Raw genomic sequence first — 23,011 nt, forward strand, 5'->3', positions numbered from 1 at the left:
TGGTTTCGAACATGTCAGCTCAGCCAAAAGCTTCGGGAACCTGGTCGCACATTCTCCCAGCAGGGATCATGCTATAAAGAAATTCCATGAAGAAAAGCTTTTTGAGGAGATTTATAAGCACCGGGGCTCTACACGAGAGAGCTGGCTGGTATCGGAAGGACAGATGGGTTCAGAGGAAGGGACTGTTGCACGTCAGACCAGGATAAGCAAAATACAGTATGTACTAAAGCAGCATATCTCAGGAATCACAGGCATGAAGCAGGCTCATCATTCATGAAGGAAAGCAAGTGAGAAGGGCCTGACATAATGAGATGTTTAATTAATGGCAGGGTCCTTTCCCTTTTAAGCTGTACTCCATCCACTGGTAAACAAACAGCTTTAAACAACCTTCCCTATGGCCAGGGAAGCCCATCATTCACCTTTTGAGCCTTTTCCTGTTTAAAGAGTTTAAAATAGCCTGGATGGTGCTCCGCAGCCTGCTTAGAACCCTTCCCAACACACATCGCTACTCACCTGCCTTTAAAGCCCCGTGCAGACCTGCAAGGAAATAAAACATGATAAAAACAAAACAAAACAAAATAAAACAAAACCTGCTGTTTCACACAGAGATGTTTTTAAAAACATGTTTTTTGTTTTTTTTTTTTTAAAGTATACTAGATGTACTTAACACTGCTGAGCTGTGTGCTTAAAAAAAGGTTCATGTGGTAGATTTTACGTTATGGGTTATTGTCACAATTAAAAAAAAAATGTAAAGGGCAAAAAAAAAGTTTACTGACTGATCACAGAGAAAGTTAATTCCGTGACACGGTAGCTCTGTCCCAAGGTATCTACTGAAACAAGAGAGGAAATGAGATACCTCTCAGAAGAAACAAATCGCCAGCCTGTTAATCTTCTGAAACCTGTCCCCAGAACTGACTCAGACGCAGATGTGCATTGGTGCATGTTTAGGTTTGATTGCAGATTTGTCTGCTTTATGTGGCATCCGGAGGGGAAGGGTAGGAAGGAGCAAGCTTTATCAGAGGTCTTCTCTGGGCGAGCTTCTTCCAGGTGTTTTCCATCTCCCCAGAAACACAGAGCGTTACTTTTATTCTCCCCATTTTATAGATGGGAATACTGAGTCTGAGAACTATTGTAGAGACGTATTTTGTCTGCATGGACTTGGTGTGAACCTCTGATGCTTCTGCCCATCCCTTTTAACCGTGTGGTTCCTGCTGATGTGGTTTAATCTTAACCAAAAGCTAAGGGCGGCATAGTTCTTGCTTGGGTCATGTCGTTCATATCCCTTCCGTCCTGCCAGGAGAACTGCCCTGAGGTGCTGGCCTTGCCGTGCTGGCAGAGGACAGTGACATTTCTGACAACAACTGCCACCAGGTGTTAAGCAGCAGTGCTATGGGGCAGGCCCTGTTCTAGATACGAACCACATGTAACAACTTAGTTAAGACCTTGGCCTTTAGAATTAAGATATAACTGGGTCTGGGTCCAAATTTTGGCTCTGTTACTTTCCAGCTGTGCAGTCATCAGAAGGTACTGCATGTATCTAGGACTCAGGTTCCCATCTGTAGAAAAGACACACAGTTATCATCTCTTCCTGGTGGGATCCTGGAACTAATGGAGAGGAGGTATGCAAAGCGCTTACCACAGAGTAAGCTCCCAGTAAATGTAGCTCTCAGAAAATTATCACTCCTCCCAACAACAGGATGAGCTAGGTATTATTATCCCCATTGTGCAGATGAGGAAACTGAGGTCTGGGAGGCTGTTACTTGCCCTGTCATATGACTCAGAAGTGGCCAGAGGCCTCTGACCTGCCTGCCTCCTGCTTGCAGTCACGTTCAGTGAGTGAAAGGAGCAGAGCTCCCTGCTTGTGGAATAATCAGGAAACAGACCCTTGCTCCCTGACACTGGTAAGTTCAGGAGGCTGTAGAGTAGATGCCCCAAGAGTTCATGGCCAGGAAGCCTGGAATTCTCCGTGAAGCTCTAGGAGGACCAGCTGTGTCCTCTTGACCTGCTGCATTTCCCTTGGCTTTAGGAGCTGAGTGACCAGGCGGGGTCGGAGTTTGAGAACTCTGATGTCAGATGGGTCATCACAGTGCCTGCCATTTGGAAACAGCCCGCCAAGCAGTTCATGAGACAAGCTGCCTATCAGGTGAGTGTAGGGGTGGGGCGGGTGGCGGCCCAGGATGCCCACGGGGGTGACTGTCACCCCACTCAGGTGTCTCCAGCACTCAGGCCTCCCTGGCAGGTAGTGAGGGGTCTCCCACAGCCCAGGGGACATGAAGCCTTCCTCCTGGGGGAGGAATGGGGGTCAGGTCCATAAGGGTTGGGCTGGGCTCAATTTTCTTTCTGGCATTATACCTTCTACACTGTAGGTTCCCCAGGGCTAGGATTTCAAACTGGGGTACAGAGACATTTCTCCGTGGGTGAATGGAACCTCAGGAAAAAGCTTAGGGAATACGAATGTTTGAAGAAGAAAGGAATAAAAGAGAAAGCCGATGGCTGTGCACCAAGCACAGCAGCTTGGTATAGAGGTTGAAATCTGCACCTGTACAGCTGGGACATAAGGGAAATAGAATGATCTTCTACACGTGTCACCTTGTGAGTAACATGGGAGCACATAGGGTCAGGGGGTGGTGAGGCCGCCAGACCTGCGTGGTGGCAGACACCTGGATGAGGGCAGTGGCATGGCTGAGGAGTGTGCCAGTCAGCATGGCGCCATGGACAGAACGTTCTAGTGCCAATGGCCAGCCCGTTCCTCCTGGGCGTTGGGGCATCCCTGGTACCATGGACCCTCATGGCCGCCAAGCCTCACACTGTCCGCAGGCCACGTGTGCCATGATGGGGCTTCCACAAGGGTCTGACTTCATGGCAAGAATGGCTGGCCGTGCTGACCTACCATTCTGACCCCCAGGTCAGAGCTGGCTCCCACTGTACTTAATCCCCTGGGTTAATGAAAGGCTACCCTGGGGCCTGGGCCCACTCTGTGCAATGAGAGTCAGTTTCCAGAGCCTTCAACCTGAGCTGGGCTGGGGAAAGTCACCAACGTAATAGATGTTCCCTTGCCCGAAGCCACACCTCCCAGGGGACAGCCACCGCTCCCGGGGGACATGTCTCTGATGTTGAGTTTGTAGCCATAGGTATGAACTTTCCTTTCAAAATACCTACCTGGATACCAAAGGCAGCAAAATGGCCATGGGTACCTTGGTGTCATGAATTGTACTCACCGCTTGGAGCTTTACCCCAGGTGACAGGTAGAGATCCAGGGCGAGCAGTATCCCTGCCCCACCCCCACCCCCACTCTCCCGGCTTCCCCTTCTTCCCTCCGTGGCAGGTTCTCCTCTGCTCTCCCCTTCAGCGTGAGAATCTGGCTCAGTCTACGTAGCTGCCCAAAATAGATTTGTTTTTATAGGGATGAAGGAAGAGGGTGGAAGTTCCAGAAAGAGGCAACTTCTTTAAAAAGGAAGAAACCCAAATGCAGTTTTGCTGTCCACAGAGCCCTGGGCATCCTGGAGCTTGTCCACAGTGCCAGCCTTCAGGCAGCGTCCAAAGATGGGACGCCGGGACATGGCTGTCTACGAAGACACAGCCAGCATTCTGACTTTGCACAGGAAGGAGACTCAGGATTCAGGGCTTTGACTTTCATTTTCCCACAGGAAAACTGCAGCAACAAACATGTGACCTGGAAAAGGGTCAGTTCTTATTTTTAGCCTGAAACAGAAAGAGGTGCAGGGACGGGGAGATTTATCAGGGCTGTTGGAGCCTTGGGCTGGCTCTGCCTAAGGACTGCCTCTCTGAGCAGTGGGGCCTGGCAGGGAGGCCCCTCATTCTTGGGGCGAGGAGGAAACCAGGCAGATGGAGGTGTGGTGCCCTCCAGGGTTTGGCGGAATCAAAATGGCACCTCAGAGGGGTGAATGTAACCAGCATTTATGGACATGGGGACTTTTCTTTCTGAAGCCCAGAGTTACTCTGCAGCCTGCCCCATCCTTTGGTTGTTGGGTAACTTCTGATGGGTGTGGCGTTCGTGCAGCTTAATTTTTGGCTCTTTGTAATTCTGATTTGATACTTGTGTCGAGTTTAGTCACTGAATGGCCTTCAAGATGGCAGGGGCCATTCCATCATTCTTGATTTACTCATTCATTTGTTCATTAAACAAACCCATACTGGGGTCTTCTGTGTGCTGGGACATGGTTGGTGCTGGATTCATATCCTGTGTACCACGATGAGGCCCCACTCTCAGGTTGCTCATAGCTGAGTGGTTCATTGCAGCCTTTTGTACTTCAGGGAGAGGGGCAAAGGGAGTTATGGGGCACAACGGCTTTGCCGACTAGTCTATGGTATCTTTTAGCTCGTCTTCTGGAAGAGTCCCCATAACAATATGGAAATGAAGCATGGCCAGAATTAGCATCTCTTCAATTCTCTCTTCTCATCCTCCATTAATTGTACAGAATAAGAAAAATGTGTACCTCTGATAGTTAATTTTATGTGTAAACTTGACTGGGCCAAGGGGTATTGAGATATTTGGTCAAACATCATCCTGAGTGTTTGCTGTGAGGGTATTTTTGAATGAGATTAACATTTAAATTGACTGACTAAATAAAGAGATTGCTCTCCCTAAGGCGGGTGGGCCTCATCCAATCAGTTGAAGGCCAGACTAGACCAAAACTCCCTAGAATAAGAGGGGATTCCTACTGCCCACCTGCCTTCAAACTGGAGCATTGTTTTTCTCCTCCCTTTGGACTCAGACTGAAACAGCTCTTCCCGGGTCTTGAGGCTGCCAGCAAGGGAACTATCCCGTAAGCTCTCATGGTTCCTCAGCTTGCTGACTGTAGATCTTGGGACTTGTCAGTCTCCATAATGGTGTGAGCCAATCCTTTACAGTAAATCTCTTTCTGTGTTTACATACATCCTACTGGTTCTGTCTCTCTGGAGAATGCTAATACAGAACCTGAGCACAAAACACAGTTCTTGGGTCAGCCAGCTTCTGAGATCTGAGGATGCCCACCATCCCTTGCACCCAAAGTGCTGCCCATCAGCCTGGCTTCAGAAGGAAGAGCTGGAAGGATGAGGTAGGATGGTACTCCATCAGGGCAGCTGGGAAACTGGTCACATCTCCCCTGCTTGCACACAGGAAATGGAGTCCCTCCTTCAGGCCCGTTGGCGGCCCCGTGAGCGCAAGTTCACGGCACAGTCAGATAGGGGCTGAGCTTCATTCCTCCGCTGGCCTGGTGGAGGGGGAAGAGGCCTGGATGCAGAGCAAGAGACGAGGCTCTGGGCAGCATCTGTCATGGAAGAGGCAAGCCTGGAGGGGCTGGTTCTGGGGCCTCCATTCAGAAGTCTGGGATTCAGTGCTGAGGTTGGCGGGGGTTGCGGGGCACTTTATGGATACAGTTTTATCTGTGAAACTCCAAAAACTCCTCTCGTGTCAAATGCTTGTTGAAAAAGTGGGTTCAGTCTCTATGTTTTATAATTCACGGCCGCAGGGCCCCGTTAGACCCTCTCAGAGCATTTGCTGAACAGCCCGTAGCAGGAAGAAGAGCTGATCCCTCTTCTGAGGCCTCCAGGAAAGACCTAGAATGGGAGACAGTTCCACTGAGTCTTGAGGGGTAGTCATTGTGGGTAGGAAATAGTCCAGTTGATTTCTAGAGGCGTTTTGCCGGAAACGTGTAACCCTAGTGGGTTCTGGAAACCTGCCAAATAAAAGACGATCCCTCACGGAGGATGATCTCCCCTGATGTGGAGTTAACAGCTGGTACTGCAGTGAAAAATAATCACATCGGGGGCTGGGGGGGACAGAGCAGCCACAGTGGCTGACGCCCAGACGCGGTGCAGCTGTAGCCCCGGGCGGCTGGACGTGTGGCCCGCATGTCCACCTTCACGGCTGTGCATGCGTCCCTGGCCGGCTTCCCTGGCTGACAGCAGGGCTGAGGGGCAGACGAGTCGGTATCAGGGCCCACATCCCCAGCCTCCTCGAGTGCGGTTTTCGGCCCCTCCCAAGTGGGGCTCAGGACCAGGAAGCAGGGCTCTCAGAGGGGCTGTGGCGGTTCTCCCGCTGCCCCAGGTTCCTAGAGGACTCAAATGGGATAGTGCGTTCTCGGTGCAGACCCTTTCTGTTGGTAGCCTCCCCAGGTCATGTCAGCAGAAGGCTCTCATTCAGTGTTCTGGAGACAAGGGCCAGGAAATCACAGAATGAAGGCTGGCTGGAGGGATGGTGGGTTCATTCACTCAGCAGCTACCCCCCGAGCACCTGCTATGTGCTGCCCTTGGAAAGTAGCCTCTTGGCAGGAGAGGCTCGGCGCATCTGCATGATCTGTAGTTGGAGACGGAATAGGCTAAGTGCTCGACGAGCCGGGGTGCAAGGGCGGGAGAGCTCATGTGGAACAGCGGCTGCGAGGTACCAGCCTCAGAGGCAGAACTAGCCAAAGCAGCGAGTGCTCCCCTGCTCTGGTGGGCCCAGGCCCGATCCCAGGGCTCCTGACAGTTGCCAGGCTGCGGGCTTCTGCTGAGAACTGCAAGTGTTTATGCAGAAGGCCGACCCTTCCAGGCATTGGGTCCTCCTGCCCAGAGAGAAAGACATCTGAGTTTTTGAGCGTCTGGCAGATTCTTTTGCATTTCCTCTTTTTCTTGAGGTCCACAAGCAGCTCTGGGACCCCTCCTGGGGAGAGGGGCCCTGGCAGAGCCCGCTGCCTCTTCCTGCCTCGATTCTTCAGCTCTCCACTACGGCCCCCATGGGAGTTGCTATTGGGGCATGGCCCCTCACTCTCTCTGGCGAGCAGGATGGGGGCTGGTTCGATCCAAGGAGTGTGGTTAGCTTGTCCTGGGCCTCTCACTGAGCTTGCCTTCCCCACTCCCCTCCCCCCCTTGCTGGTTGGAGGTCCTCTGCCCCTCTGCTCCCCATGTGTGTCCTCTCCTGGGTACCATGGGGAACCCTCTGTGGAAATGGGTCGAAGTTTTTGCTGCAGGGCTGAGGCCAACCCAGCTGGGGAGGGACAGATGAAAGGCCTCGCCTGAGGGGTGTAGCCATGCTGTTTGGGGCATTTTGGGGCAGCCTGTGTGTCTTTCATGTCTTCAGGATTCGGGAGCATCCCAGGGGGAAGCTGGATTGTGTAAATCACATACCTCAAGTTGTGTAACTGTACTCAATGCTCTTCGCTACTCTGGAACTCTTGATTTGGCTTTCTGTTTAAATACTTCATGTCTGTTGTTTTTTTTTTTTTAAGATTTATTTATTTATTTGTTTATTTATTTATTTGAGAGAGAACGGGAGCTCAGGGGGAGGGCCAGAGGGAGGGGGAGAGAGAGTATCTCCAGCAGACTCCCTGCTGAGCACAGAGCCTGACTTGGGGCTCCATCTCAGGACCTTGAGACCATGACCTGAGCCGAAACCAAGAGTCAGACACAACTGGCTGAGCCACCGCGACACCCCAATACTTCATGTCTGCCTTAGAGTGGCTGCTCACGGTCTCAGGGGAGGTGTGAAGAGGGATGAAGGCATTTAGTTTTTCTTCTTTTTCCCTCCCATCCCCCACTGCTGGGTCCAGGCCGGCCGGTGCTCTTCCCGGCCACGTGGAGGGAGACTGCCTGGCCGGTGGACATCCTAGTGGGACACAGGGCGGTAGTGAGCCTTTCCTCCTTCCCACTGGCCCCGGCACGGCCCTGGCACTCTGCTCTCCTCGCCCCTCCTCCCGGGCTATTTTCCCTTCTGAACTTTGGAAAAGCATCTTAAACATTTTGGCCTGGTTGTTTCTTTGCTGCTAGTTTTTCCTTCTCCCTCACGCTGTTTTCTGGAAAGCTGGACCTGCTAGCTTCTATTCTAGGAGGCCCTTGACTTTACAAACCCACAAAGGAGGGAAAGTCAGTCTTCGAGAGCAGTCCTTTAGAAGGGGGCTCCTCTTGGTTTTATGTTGGATTTATTCTGGGATCCTGGGGCTTAAGGTTCAGAGGTTTCGACTTTCCTGGTGACACTTAGGTCTGTAAACCTTGCTCCCTGTCACTGGGCACTGCAGTGTCAGCTGTCTTGTTGCTAAGGATGTGACCCTGTGCGAGGCTGGGGGAGAGGGACTTTTAGTCCCTTGGGTTGAGAGTAGTGGGAAATCTTGTTATGCATCTGGATCAGTGGCCTGTTGATGGGCATGCAGGCCTTCTGCACCCAGGGACCAAACTGGTGAGCATAGATGCTGCCCATGTAGTTGGCTAACAGCTGAGGACACAAAGCAATTAAGGAGGCAGTTTTTCTGTGGACGGTGTAGGTTTTGTAAAGTCGGTCTTCTAGAAGGGGTTCTACCACTTGTGAGGCATCTGGTATTGGCAGGGGGGAGATTTAAGTCACCTGCCTGCCAATGGTTTCTCATTAAGTCACAGTTAATTGGTTCATTTGGGGTATGGTTATTACGGAGAATTGTCTACATGCAATTAGAGGTGGTATACCATCTAGTGCTGTCCCGGATTTACTGGGTAAAGAGATCATACCGTGAAACCAGCAGAAGGAGGAGCATTAGAGACACCCTGGGAGTTTTGTCCCAGTCGAAAGGCCTGGGTCCCACCCTGGTACCTGGAGTCAACGAGAGCAGGAGAACCAAGAACCAATTAAAGAGCTGGTCTTCGAGACTTGAGACTGGGTCTGGGCTTGCTCGTCCACGTACAAGGTGGATACATTTGAGCCTAAGACTGTCTGGGTTTCAGCACTGAGAGTCCATGTCCCAGGAAACACAGGACCACTGGTCACCCTACCTCTCTGAGCTTTGTTTCTTTCTGCATAAAGTGAAGGAGCTGTACAAAAGGCCAAGAAGGGCCTTTGCATTTTTAATATTCTAACCGGAACCCCCTCCCTTCCTTGTCCGATAACTGAATCTTCTAAGCCCCTTCCATCTGTGACTCTAGGCTGTGACTCTAGAGAGGTCACTGTGCATGTGTGACATTAGGCAGACTGTTCACTCCTGATCTACAAGATGAGTCCACTACACCTTATGGGCTTGGTGTTGAATCAGAGTCTCCTCCAAAGTGGGTGTGGCATGAGGGCAGCACCCCGAAGTTCCCTAGGGAACAGCAACAGAGACAGCAAACACAGTGGTGAAGGACACAGCGTGTCTCTGTCCCATTGTGCTGGCGACCAGGAAACCCTCAGGGCTTGAACGGCTTCAGCGAGGCCTCACGCTTCAGTTCCTAGGCCACGGGAGGTGGGCAGGGACCTGGTAGAGGCCATGCCAGGCTCAGGTCTCCACGTGCCCTCTGAAGGGTGGTCCCGGAGCCCCCTGGCCAGCTCTTGTAAGGGGCTGTGACTGGAACAAGCCAGATGTCACAGAGCAGAAGCATGTCTGCTATTAAAGGGGTAACAGCTTTGAATAAAGTTAACTGTCAGTTGCCTTTGGACCCATATTCTAGAAAGCGTGAGACTCTGTCGGATTCCAGGAGGGCTTTCTCCCAGAGCCCCAGAGCCCTCCTTGGTGTGCTGGAGGCACGTCAGATTCCCAGACAGCCAAATCCGATGCTTGCGTAGCTGAGGTCCAGCGATGGCCCATTTGTTTCCTGGGCCACCAAAGATTGGGGTCTGCCTTTAGACCATTTGGCCTATCATAACCGGAAACAGACCACCTGCCTTCCATCTTCTGACAGTTTTCAGAGTTTGGGGTCATTTCCCCCTTCGTGCTGCTCAGTTCTGGGCCAAGCAAATCCCAAATGAAAGAGGCCCCAGGGCCCAGAGAGCCCTGCATTTCCCAAAGGCACCCACACATTTTCTTTGGCTCCTCTACAGTGTTTGGGGACTTGGCCTGGGGCTCATCACCCCATCACTGCTGAGTGTAAGCCCTATGGGGTCTGTGGAGGGAATTTCCCAGACAGGCAGAGCCCAAGTGTCCCTTCCTGGAGGGCGTCAGCGCAAGGCATGTGTGTCCTCAGAGTGGTCCTGCCTCTGTCTTCCAGGCAGGCCTGGCCTCCCCCGAGACTGCCGAGCAGCTCATCATCGCCTTGGAGCCCGAGGCAGCCTCCATCTACTGCCGGAAGCTGCGGCTGCACCAGATGATCGAGCTAAGCAGCAAGGCCGCGGTCAACGGGTACAGCTCCGGTGACACAGTGGGAGCTGGGTTTGCACAGGGTACCTCCTGCTCTCTCTCTCCCCTCCCTGCTCTCTCCCCTCCCACCCCTGCATGGTTCTTGGCCCTGATTACTGAAAGGCCCTTAGCACCGTAATGAAGAATTAAGATGCCCCCAGAGAGGTCAGCTGTAAGCACCTCTGTCCTCGGCCCCTCGACCTGGCCTCCCCGGGGCCCCTGGGAGACTCCGCAGTAGTTACCCCGGGGTCATCACCTGCCCGCCCGTGTGCCTTGGGCTGGGGGAGGCTGACGGTGGCCCGAGAGCAGCTCTTGGCCTTATATTTTACTAGGCTCTTAATTTTTCTTGTTCATTAACTGATTCTTAATCTAATCCCACTTGCCTGTTATTAATTCCTCCATTAAGACTGTTGATTTACTGCTGACTCACTCACTGGGGCTGCTTCGTGTGTGGTTAGCTCATTATGTGTCTTAGCCGTGAACCTGGCAGAGTTGAAAATACAGATGAACGGGGCTGAGTCTTCCTGACCCGGCTGATGCTCATTTAGCTGTGGGACGGAGTCCCACCTAGGGGGAGCCAGGATGGGCGTTAAGGAACTTTTCCTCTTTTTTTTTTTTAGATTTTATTTATCTGACAGAGAGACACAGCGAGAGAGGGACCACAAGCAGGGGGAGTGGGAGAGGGAGAAGCAGGCTCCCCGCGGAGCAGGGAGCCCGATGTGGGGCTCAATCCCAGGACCCTGGGATCATGACCTGAGCTGAAGGCAGATGCTTAACGACTGAGCCACCCAGGCACCGCAGGAACTTTTCCTCTTTAACATTTACCTGTATGCAAGTTGGTCACAGTCTTGGTCCTCAGATCTGTTTTCCCTTCTATCTGGGGCTCTATGAGTGAGTGCAGACACCCTAGGTCAGGGTCAGAGCTCCCACCGTGAGCGAGCACAGGCCCTGATGGGAGTGCTGTGGGTGCTGTTCCCAGAGGAGACCTCAGGGCAGAAAGCCGCCCGTCCCCATGCCCACCCCATCCTGGACGGCGCAGGAGGAGGAGGAGGGTGGGGGGGAGAACCTTAGCGGGAACTACCGCCCCCTGTTCCCCCAACAGCCTGGGTCCAGCTTTTCCTTGGTCCCCACACCCGAGGCCTGTGTCTGCACTCCCCCACGGCGAGGGGGCCCTGGCTCCGCCTTCACGCGGCCCTGCGTCCTCTCCTCCAGAATTCTCCTCTTCCTCTCCACCCGGTCACGCTGCCCCAGAGGTCGCCACTCTGCATTTTCACCCCGAGATGGAGGACTCGGTGAACCTCAGCCATAAGACAGTGGCAGAGAGTTCGCCGGTCTGGTCCCCAGGCTGCTGCCCCAGGCTGCTGGGGCTAAGGGCTAGCGCCTCACACCTGACTCACCTGGGGCGAATGGAAGCCGTTGCCCTTCAACTTGATTTGCCTTTTTTTGGGCAATGCTTGGCCTCCACCGGAGTATGGCAAGGTTCCTGCTAACTAAATCAAATGTATTAACGTTTCAAATACTCAGAATGACATATTTATTTAAATTATCTTCATCGTTTCCATGGGAAAAGAGACGCACGACCGACTGGGCTTCCTGCCTTACGTGCGCGCTCTTACTGGTTCACACACACACACTCAGGTCAGAACTAGCTAATCCTAGCACAGCCTTTCTTAATACGTCCTAAGTGTAACACTCACATTTAAAGGGGAAACTGTTTTCGAATGCTTGCCTTCCCCGAGAGCTCAGTTTTGGGGTTCCTTTCCTTTAACTTACCCTGTCTGCCTCCACACTGCTCCGTGTCTGTGTCCCGTGCCTTGTGGAATTTGCTCTCGTCTTGTGCTCCGAAGGTTTTTTTGGTTTTGAAATCCTCCTGCTGTTGGCCATCACCCCTCAGAGGGGGCAGCGAAGCAGGGGTTCTAGCTCAGCCTTGTTTTACAGTTACGGCCTGTCTCCCAGAAGGAGGGGGTGCTGCCTGGGGAGGCCTGGCAGGGCCCTTAACCAGGAGCTCCCTGGTTGGAATTAGGGCCCTGAGCCCCCCGGGCTGTTCTCTGCCCTCTGATGCTCCTCCATGACGGACGCACAGTGGACACTACTGAGGGGAACGGGGCTGGCCTTTGCCTCCAGCATCACAGGGTTGCTGTCCATATTTTTTTGCACCAGAAGGATTTCATGAGATCAGTAAAGGATGCCCGTTTTTATAATCTTGGGCTTAATTTGCCTAAAAACATGGTAATTTTTTTTTTTTTTTTTGAGAGCTCAGAACATGTTCTATTAGTCTGGCTTGATCATTTTTTTTTATGAATGATATCTAGATTGTTTTAGCAAACCAAATGCCCACTATAAGGTCTGCAATAGAAGTTCATCTGGAGCCAGTGCTGGGAACAGGAGAGAGGCCCTGAGTTTGAGGACCCCTCCCAGGCCTGCAGAAACTCTTTAATCAAGACGGCCTCATCACTGAACACCAAGGCCCGAAGAATTTAAGAGCTGACGGCTCTTGCCGTTCTAATCCCGAGAGGAGACACTGTTTTGCAAACACTGTGCTCCTTGCTAGAAGAGGGTAGAGGGCCAAGCGTCCTTAATTGGATGACCAGCAACAGATGGATTTGTAGGGCAATTCAAAGTCAGCAGCACCAGTTTTTAGGGACTAGAAAAATTGGTGGTGGAGGGGGGGTCAGGGTTGTGGGATGGGACAGGAGAGCAGTGGACAGAACCTTTATCTGTAAAACTGGGTATTGCTCTAAATTGTTCATTGTAGTGATCATTTGTTGGGTACCGGCTCTCATGGTGCTTTGCCTTCATTATCACCTCCTGTGTTCTGGGCATCACATGAGGCCCAGAGGGGTTACATGATTTGCCCCAATTGGGCACCTTGGCTGTGCCCTGCTGATCCCCAGATACCCTCTCACAGCACCTTTCTCAACTCTTAATGTTCGTGTTCTGCTCTCACTGTCAGTTGTTAAATCTCAAAGGCATGAGGGCCCACGGTCCAAGTGTGGATGTGGAGCTGCAAGACAGAGTCGTGGGAACTGCAAGCCCCTTAACCTCGTCCGGCCTGGTTTCCTCCCTCCTCTGAGCACAAGGACGATGATCTGTGCCCTGTCTGCCTCCCAGGGCTGCCGGGCGGCCTGTGAGGGATGCAGTCGCCCCACACAAAGCCTCACAGCCACTAAGTGGCCCGAGCCACAGCCGTGTTGCTCCCCAGCCTTAAGGAGAAAGGCGGCCAGGGCTTTGCGAGGTTCCGGGGGCCCGCCCTGTGGCTGAAGCGCCACCTTGTGGCTGAAGAGCATACTGGCTTCCCCGGAGTCGGGAAATGGCTCCAGTCCCGTTTATCCGGGATCCAGATTAGGAAAACGTCCCCTACATTCCTGGCATCAGACAGATCAGGTTCCTTGAGGTGAAATTGTTTAACCAAGTGCGCTGCAAGCTTCTTGGCAGACAAGTTCCTCCCCGGGACAGCAAAGCCAGGAATCTGGTCGATTTAATAACCCCTAAAAAGTGTCACCAGAGGAAGGGCTGCTTCTTCTCCAAGGCGAGTTTTCCAGCAGGGCGCAGGGCAGGCTGCCATGCAATGAAGAGATGGAGGCTGGTGCAACCGGTCTGGCTTTGTGTTTCCCAATGTTGTATTTATGTAATCCTTTTGGTCAAGTGTCGCTAAATGTTCTGTCCCTAAACCTCCTCATGCTGTTGCCTCCACGGACTGCAGATGACTGCCCGCTTTTTCATGCTTTCTTACCCGTCATTTTCTTTCTGTCGGCCACTAGCTAAGGAGCACATACGGCGTAATCGGCAGAGTCGGACCTTTTTGGTGGAGAATGTCATAGGAGAAATCTGGTCCGAGCTGGAGGAAGGTAGCGTCCTTGAATGTCCTTTGCCCTTGCTGGATTTCTTCTGTATTGCTGGCAAAAATGCATTCCTGTTGGTTCCTTTGGCACGTGCGGAAAATGTTCAGAATCAGGTGGTTTTTAAAGACCACCCACCCAAGGAGAGCTCTTTCGGAGCTATAACTTTGCATGTTATAAAACCATACAGACTCTTTAGAAGAAAAGTGGGAATTGGAAGTTACCCCAGTCCCGGGGTAAGTCTTGTGTTAAATGGCAGGTCATTTTGCTGCGCTATAAACCTTGGCAGGAAGTTGTCCGCTTGTACGTGCCAGGGATGCAGCCGCGTGTCACAGGAAAGCTTCCGTCTTACAGATCCACTCATCCGGGTTCTTTACCATCCATGCTAACTGGCAGTCCTGGGCAGACATTACTGCATTCTCTTCAGTCACGAAGAACTTGGCTGTGAAGCTAATTTGCAAAACCATCATGCTAATGAGAAGGGTTGACGGGTGTTGTTGGGTATACCAAGTCGTCACCCCCCCGCCCAGCTTGTCTCACGATGGGGCCGACAAGCGGTCTGTGTAAAAGATGACTGTCTTTGTCCCAGGTGACAAGTATGTGGTCGTGGACAGTGGCGGGGGCACCGTAGACCTGACTGTCCATCAGATACGGTTACCGGAGGGACATCTGAAAGAACTGTATAAAGCAACAGGTGAGCCCCTGCATGGCTGATTTTCTCATTCCTGAGCCTTTTCTCTCATGTCAGGTTTCTCTTGGTACTTCCTTCTCTTCGGTTGCTACCAGCATGTGGGATTCTAGGCCCGAGAGCGTTCCTGTGTGGAACTGAGGAGCAGAATGCAGTTAAATGTTCTTTAAAACACAAACCACCGTAACTTGGGTTTTGGCATAAAATGAGCCTGTTTTAGATCCTGGACAGGGGAATCTTTTTCTGAAAGTTCTGGAAGGATCTGATTGTCACCTGTGATCTCGTGCTCTGGTTAAGCTTTCTAGGGAGGTCTCGGGACACCCGGTCTTGGATCAAAGTTGCCAAAGCAAGCGACAGGCTCTCTCCCTCGGTGGGGGTGGGATGATGAGTCATTAACAGATCATGGGGTCTAGGTGGGCCTGTTGATTTTCAGACCCTGTCCTTAGATTTCTTGGGTGGGAGTACTGTGTTGCTCCTACTTATTTATATGTATCCATTTTATTTAAAATGAAAGTGATTTTGTGGGGTGTCTGGCTGGCTCAGTTGGTAGAGCATGCGACTCTCCATCTCAGGGTTGTGAGTTTGAGCCCCATGTTGGGTATAGTGATGCCTTAAAAATAAAATCTTTAAAAAAATAAAATAAATTACATTACATTTTATTTTATTTTTTAAAGATTTTATCTATTTCACAGAGAGAGACACAGCGAGAGAGGGAACACAAGCAGGGGGAGTGGGAGAGGGAGAAGCAGGCTTCCCGCGGAGCAGGGAGCCCGAGGCGGGGCTCCATCCCAGGACCCTGGGATCGTGACCTGAGCCGAAGGCAGACGCTTAACAACTGAGCCACCCAGGTGCCCCAAAATGTAATTGAATTTAAATAGCTTGTTGACAGGTGATTCTGTAGGAAAAAGTTTCTCCACCCAGAAGAAGAACCTAAGGGTTTTAAAGACTAAGTAAAAATTTAGAGCTGAAATCTCTTTGCCAACCGGGTCTAAGTCACGCTACTTGGTGTTTCGGAGAAGAACACAGGGTAGGCTGTTTCTCAGAGTTTGGATTCAGTTTCTGGCAGTTTCTAACACGGCGGGGGGGCTCTCCTTTTGTTCTTGACCCAGGTGGACCCTATGGATCCTTAGGAGTAGATTATGAATTTGAAAAACTTCTGTGTAAAATATTCGGAGAGGATTTTATCGAACAATTCAAAATCAAGCGTCCCGCGGCCTGGGTTGACTTAATGATTGCATTTGAGTCTCGTAAAAGGGCAGCAGCCCCGGACCGAACAAACCCACTGAACATCACCCTGCCCTTCTCCTTCATTGACTACTACAAGAAGTTCCGCGGGCACAGCGTGGAGCATGCCTTGAGGAAGAGCAAGTGAGTCGGACTCACCTATGGCTTAGGTCATTCTAGAGGGTGGGTCATGTTGATGGGAGGGAAGAAGGGTGTGTGGACTCTGACTTCCAGTCCTACAGAGAAGCTGTGTGACCCGGGGCGAGTGACTCATCTTCTCCGTTCCTCAGTTTTGCATCTGGAAAATGGAGATGATGTTTCCACTTACCCCAAAGTGTTGTCGTGAGGATGAAGTGAATTCCTTATGTTAGGCACTTAGCACAATGCCCAGGACCTGGAAAGTACTATTTTTGTGTTAGCTTTTATTATGTACTAATAATTATAAGCTTTGTGAGAGCAGGGAATTTTGTGTGTTTTGTACCAGTATCTACAACAGATTCTGGTACAGACATAGCAGGTGCTCAGTAGATATTTGTTGAATGAATCCCGTGGGATTCTGGGTTTCCTGCTAGTCTGAGTCTCTTGGCTGCAGGCAAGTGTTTGTAGTTCAGCTTGTTGCAAAATGAACATTTGGAAGCTGTTTTAAAGCTGAATTACAAAATTAATAGACAAAAATCATAGGTTTCTCAAAGTCTTTTTAGAGTGGAAAATTTCAAACATTTCCTGGGCAAAATGAACTTCATTATTCAGCTTCAACAACTGTCAGTTCCTGGCCAACCTAAATCCTCGCGTAACCTCCCCCAAGCATTTTAAAGCAAATCTGATCATCATCTAATCCATAAATATGTCAGTATGTATCTTTAAGGGGGATAAATTTAAAATCATAACCCTGACACTGTTATCACGATCACACTTAAAATGAGTCATTCTTCAATGTCCTCAATACCCAGTTAACATTAAAATTTCTCCCATTGTCTTGTAATTTTTTTCAGTTTGCATTAATATCCAAAAGATGGCTATACACAGCAATTTTCTGATCTGCCTCTGCCCCTACGTCCCACTTAATATATAGGTCCCCCCTCTTGTGTTTTTCCTTATGGTTTATGAGATGATAAAGCTGATTGCCCCATAGTGTTTCTTCCAGTCTGGCGTTTTTGCTCATTGCACGCCCACGTAACATGTTCGGCCCCCTGGTATTTTCTTACAAATTGGCAGATTGAGCTGGAGATTTGGTCAGAGTCAAGTTTAAGTTTTTGGCAAGCCTACTACATGGGCGGGGGGCGGGTAGTATTTCCCCCTTGCTTCATGTCAGGGAGCACGTGCTGTTTGCTGGTTGCTTCTTTTGAGATGCTAGCAGCCTTGGAGGGTTGTTGCCTAGGTCCGTTATGCTAAGGAGTGGCCCCTCAGTCTCTCACTCCTTCTGCATTTGTTAGCTAGCATGCTTCTGGAGAGAGAAACTCTTCTCCTCAGTGGTTTGGTTGCCCTGAAGTACAGTTCATATAGGAAAGACATGACAAATGCTTGGTTCTTTCATTTATAAATTTTTTGTAAAAAAATATTGTTGATTTCCTGGCATTCTCCTAAGTGACAAATGCATTTTTTTTTCTTTTGTGGGGACTCAAGGGGAGTATCATTAAGACTTCATGGATATAGGCATATTCAATGTATTTTAAACCATGGCGGCTGTATCCTGATTTAGAGTCAAAATGCCCCATCTTGGCCAGTAGGAGCCTCTTCAGATTGGCTCCTGAGTCCCATTGATACGACGTTTTGGTCTGACTTCTGGTTAAAGAAGATGCTCCTGGCTCGTTTTGTATATTCCCCATCCCAGACCTGCAATCAACCATTTCTCTAAAAAGCGTGGGTTCTGTTTAAGGGAAACAAAATAGATATGATTTTAGCTCTTCTTGCCCTTGGAGCAGGGTCGTGGCCAGATTCTTACCAGGCTCATGTTCTGTCTGTCCACCAGCCCCCCTCCAGAGGTGCTTGCTCCGAGTTGAACCCCAAGTCCTGCTCACACAGTTCTGGGGCCGGTCCGCTCTCCTTCTGGAGAGACTGGCCACAGCCAGCCACCGGGTCATTCCACACCATCCCACATTGTCCTTTGGCCAAGGCCACAGAAAGACTGCCTGGCCGGGGAGCCCTGGCAGCATCTAGAATGTGATGCTAGGAAGCAGCTGGTGTGTGCTTTGCTTCAGGGACAGAGACACCATTCGCTTGGCCTCTTTGAACTTGAGAATGGGTGGGGTACGTGCTGCAGTAAACAGTCCCTGGCGCTCCTTTAGTGCCAGAAAGTTTCCAAAGTGTTTTCACAGACGTGGTATGTAACTTCATCTTCACAACAACCCCTGCGAGGGAGGGTAAGACAAGTTGTACTATCCTTGATTTCCAGACAAGAGACTGGGGCTCAGAGAAAATGCAGCCCAACTTGCCCCAAAGTCCCGCAGCCTCTCAGTGGTGGAGGCCATCCTGGAGCCTCGTGATCCTGACTCCCTGTCCAGTGCTCTTTCTGTTCCATGCCATTGCTTTGGACGTTCTGCGCCTTTGACAGAGAAGGGGGCATCCTGGTAGGCTTAGGCTCGACAAGGTCGTGGGACAGGTGCCTGGAGGGCTGAAGGAAGTGCACCTGAGCACCCAGGCTTGTAGCCTTATGCAGCAGCACAGTGGTCACGTCACACGAGCCTTTAATGGACTCGAATTGGACTATTGTGCCATTAAAAAATGTCATTCAAACGAGAAAGATCCCTTTAATTCTTGCCCTATATTTTGCACTAGACTTCGGCTTCCACCATCCCAAGGGCCACACCCCAAAGCAAAGAGAAACAGAAGAGGCTGTGTCTTAGCTTTTGAGCCCCTAAGGGTCCAGGTTCTGGCAGTTGAGGATATTTCCAAGGACTTTCGAACCCTTCTGCTCCCTCCCGTGTGACAGCTCTTCCGACAGGGCCCATCTCTGTGCACATAGACTGGGTACCGTTCACACAGTCACTGCTTATTTCTCTCTGTGCCACACCCCCACAGCGTGGATTTTGTGAAGTGGTCCTCACAAGGGATGCTGAGGATGAGTCCAGATGCCATGAATGCTCTTTTTAAGCCAACCATTGACAGCATCATTGAACATCTCCGTAAGTATCAGCCAGGGCTCGGCCACTCAGTAGGGCAGAGCCAGGAATGGGGACTGACTTTTCTAGCATCACTAGCTAGTGTGTGTGAAGTCAGGTTGGCAGGGGGTCTGGGGCTGGGAGCCACAGGTTGGGGCCTGGGCAGGAGCAGACGGGCCTGGGCATGTATGGGGGAGCTTTCTGGGCATAGGCTCTCCAGATCCTTGCCCTCAGGTACTATAAAGCAGCCCAGAGCCTGTCTTCACCTGGGCCTTGAGTTTGACTCCAAAAGTCAGGATGCTGGGAGCTCTGCAGCAATATTCTCCTGGAGTGACAGGGCCTAGGGAATGTATCGTCTTTGCTTTATCAGGATGCAGTAGGAGCCATAATCTCTGCTGGGGAGGAGGGAGAGTTATGTGGACCAAAGAAAGGTCTCCTGTGAGGGGGCAAACAGAATCCGGCCATGCAGTTACTGTGCTACCTCCGTGGCCCTCACTGGGGACACGTGGTAGACTCACTGGGGACCTTTCTCAGGATCCCGGCCCCCCATCCACTTCCCACCCCCACACCTACCAAATCAGAACCCCTTTGAAAACCAAAGGACAGTTTTTAGAACAGCCTGCCTTGACTGACTTAACAGGACCACAGGCTTGGAGAACGTTAGCAGTCTTCATTTACGCCTAACAAATTACTACTTAAAACCAACACCATCTAGCTGTAAAAATGAGTGTCTACTTACCAGCCGCTTTGGTTTTTATTCCTGAGCATACTGGCGTGCAAACCCCTTTCTTTTAAAGACCAGCTCTACAAAAATTCTGCCCAACCAACTCAGCCATGTCTGTTCCCCACGTTCTCAAGGCCACCAGTCCCCCTTGGCGGCTGGCTTTTGGTGACAGAACGCTGTCCCTTCCTCTTCGTTTTCAGGGGACCTGTTTCAGAAGCCCGAGGTGTCCACTGTCAAGTTCCTCTTCCTGGTGGGAGGCTTTGCAGAGGCGCCCCTCCTGCAGCAAGCGGTACAGGCTGCCTTCGGCGACACGTGCCGCATCATCATCCCCCAGGACGTGGGCCTCACCATCCTCAAGGGCGCCGTCCTCTTCGGCCTGGACCCCGCGGTCATCAAGGTGCGCCGGTCGCCGCTCACATACGGGGTGGGCGTGCTGAACCGCTACGTGGAGGGCAAGCACCCACCCGAGAAGCTGCTGGTGAAGGACGGAACTCGCTGGTGCACCGACGTCTTCGATAAGTTCATCTCCGCCGACCAGTCGGTGGCCCTGGGGGAGCTGGTCAAGCGTAGCTACACCCCGGCCAAGCCTTCCCAGCTGGTCATCGTCATCAACATCTACAGCTGTGAGCATGACGAGGTGAGCTTCATCACCGACCCGGGGGTGAAGAAGTGCGGCACGCTCCGCCTGGATCTTACAGGGACCAGCAGCACAGCCGTGCCCGCCCGGAGGGAGATCCAGACCCTCATGCAGTTCGGGGACACAGAGATCAAGGCCACGGCTGTCGACATAGCCACCTCGAAGAGCGTCAAGGTTGGGATTGACTTCTTAAATTACTAACAGGCCCGCCCCGCTGCCTGCGACCCCCGCCCCACCCCTGGACTCTGTTCCCCTGCATCTGCTGACCTCAACCCTGACTGTTCTTTCTCTGTCCTTGACCCTCAGCATTGCCCACCTGAATTTCAGCAGGGAAGATGGGAACGACTAGGGCTAGAAATAATTAGGGATTTTTGAGGGCACACTGGAATCAGAAAAAAACTGTCGGAAATGGAGATTGAGGTTTGGGAATAAGAAATCTGAGGATCCTGGAAGAGCAGCTAGTTTTCATAGGTGCCCAGTGGTGAGACAGCCACCCGACAAGGGAGTCAGTCCGTTCCTGCAGCGGCGATTCAGCTTGCTTTGAACGGATCTCTGTTAGGATGCCCTAATCTGTTTGAGACTTCTCTTTTTATGTTTTTTTGGATGGCAGTCAATATAAAATGCTGTCCATCTGCAGTTAATTTCTTTTCATCATCATGTGATTAAAAGCGGTGATTCAGTGGGAGCTGGGAGCATGTGCAGCTGGTGGGAGAGGCCTGCCCACGCTGGGCACTATTTTAGGTTCTCATAATTTCAATTCTGATTAGGTTCAGTGAGGAGTAACTATCGCCTGAGCTAATCTACTAGGATTCGAGTGAGTGGGAGAGCTGATGCCCTCCCTTTTAAGCAGGTGAAAGCTGGCTTCGAGCGAAGTGGGTATTTAGGCGCTGCTGACTTATCCCAAATCATATGCTGGGACATCATTCCCCGGGTGCCGGATCCTGATTTCTGAATTCATAAAATAACTCAAGTTAAACCTTAGTAGGCTTCTGTGTGAGGAAATGGGCTTGCAGTTTGCCTTGTTCACATCACCAAGCCCGGGAGTCTGGAACAGCCCCTCACCTCGACAAGCGTCCATTGTTATAAATTAACTCCCTCCTCCCCCTCGTCTCCCAAAGGGTTTTGGCCCCGCATTCCCACATTTCAAGAAGAATACACTGGTGATACATGGGTAGAGAATCTGTACTATGAAATGTTTCACTAAAATCTTCAGTTTTTTAGGCGTAGCTAAAAGGGATTCATAGATTTGTACTTAATGAATTCAGCCAGGTCGGTTCAAAGCTGATCTGTGGATCCCCTGGTGAGAACTGCCTGGGTGCCTCTTAAAAGCAGGTTTCTGGATCCTCTTCCTTTTACAAATTGAATTTGGGTCTTGGTGGGGGAGGAGGGGACCGGCATTTGCGTTTTCAGTAGACACCACAGGGGACTGCGGGTCCACGGGAATCTGAGAACTCCTAACTTGAGGTTTTGTTGGAAGCTGAAGCACACACCAGCGCCTGTAGTCTCCCCCTTGGGCAGAGGGATTTTCAAGCGAAGAACTGGGGTCCCACACCCTGCCCTTTGTGAAGGGGGCTGGGGCTCCACCTGGCTTGGGGGTGGCGCTTTTAGCCCTCACAGGAATGGCCTGCCAAGAAGGAAGGTCAGAAGAAAGGGACCCTAAGAACAGAGGAGGAACCAACTGGTGCCTCTGCTGGAACTCATGCCTATCTGAAATCCCTGGAGGCATGCATAACAAACGAAGGGAGGATGAGCTAAGGGACTCACTTCGAAGGCAAGCTGGATTCACAAACCCATTACCGTAGCCAATATGCAGATTCGAAATAGCATTTCCAGTTTCATTTGAACATGTCTTTCCACACCGCCTACTGCAGAATTCCCTGCTAGAATGTGAAACACGAACAAACCGCTGACCAAGAGAACGCTAGTCACGCGACTTAACTTTGTAGCCGGATTGCGCGTCCAGGCACAGAGGTGTGTTTGCTAGGGTTCTCTTGCTGCCTGCTCTGCTTCAAAAGCTAAATGTTCTGGGTCTTTCTTTGGTGTTGCCAGCCATACTCTGCAAATAAGACTTCTCAATTTAGTTATAAGTAATATAATTTTATGTACATACGATATTAGAATATTGTACAGAATCTTTATTTCTACAATGTGCTTTGTTAAAAAAAAAAGGAAAATGCTCTTTGAATTTTGTTGATGACATTGCTGCCTTTAATTTCCCATGGCTTCGTTTTTTAATTGCGCTTACTTATCGATTTGTACCCGATACTAAGCTTATGGACTGTGTATGCGAGACTGAGCAAGAGTCAGAGGTGCAGAGGCTCTGAATACTCTGGAAAAAAAAAAAAAGGGACAACAGCCGGATCAACAGCTTTGTCAGACCTTGCTTCACTCACATCCCTGCCAGAGGCTCACAGTTTATATTGAAAGGAGCATAATCATGTATCGATTCTCCTGCCCAGTCTTTGAGAGCTGAACATTCTGGTTCTGTACGCCACGTGACTGTGCAGGATGACCTACGAAAACCCTCTGCGTCCCTGCAGGGTTGTCAGCTTCTTGTGGGGCAGAGCTGGGTCACTCTGACAGCCAGACGTGGTCCCCATGTGCCGTGTTGTCTGCACAACAGGGTTCCAGGAAGGAATCAAGTAGGGGCACAAATCCAGCTGTTCCACTTGATTAAGTCTAAGTGCGAGTAATTTAGTGAAGTCTATTTTTTTTTTTTTTTTTTGGCTTATGTAAGACCTTTCCCACCTTGCACTGAGGCTGT

At 50.9% G+C, this 23,011-nt stretch overlaps 1 protein-coding gene across 2 annotated transcripts in view; it reads left to right on the forward strand.

The window, feature by feature from the left end:
* Window positions 1-20,448, forward strand: part of HSPA12A (heat shock protein family A (Hsp70) member 12A) — a 138,250-nt gene extending 117,802 nt beyond the window's left edge. For both annotated transcript variants that reach the window (XM_088019824.1, XM_028121772.2), the window contains 7 exons: window positions 2,027-2,143; window positions 9,910-10,081; window positions 13,799-13,885; window positions 14,466-14,570; window positions 15,674-15,932; window positions 18,807-18,910; window positions 19,811-20,448. In XM_088019824.1, the coding sequence (XP_087875950.1) occupies window positions 2,027-2,143; window positions 9,910-10,081; window positions 13,799-13,885; window positions 14,466-14,570; window positions 15,674-15,932; window positions 18,807-18,910; window positions 19,811-20,448 (1,482 nt within the window). The remainder of the gene's footprint in view (window positions 1-2,026; window positions 2,144-9,909; window positions 10,082-13,798; window positions 13,886-14,465; window positions 14,571-15,673; window positions 15,933-18,806; window positions 18,911-19,810) is intronic.
* The last annotated feature ends 2,563 nt before the right edge of the window (window positions 20,449-23,011 follow it).

The sequence above is a fragment of the Eumetopias jubatus genome, unplaced genomic scaffold (genome assembly GCF_037043125.1).
Source record: "Eumetopias jubatus isolate StellerSeaLion01/CBP00866 unplaced genomic scaffold, mEumJub1_p1.0 scaffold_17, whole genome shotgun sequence".
NCBI classification, from domain to species: Eukaryota; Metazoa; Chordata; class Mammalia; order Carnivora; family Otariidae; genus Eumetopias; species Eumetopias jubatus.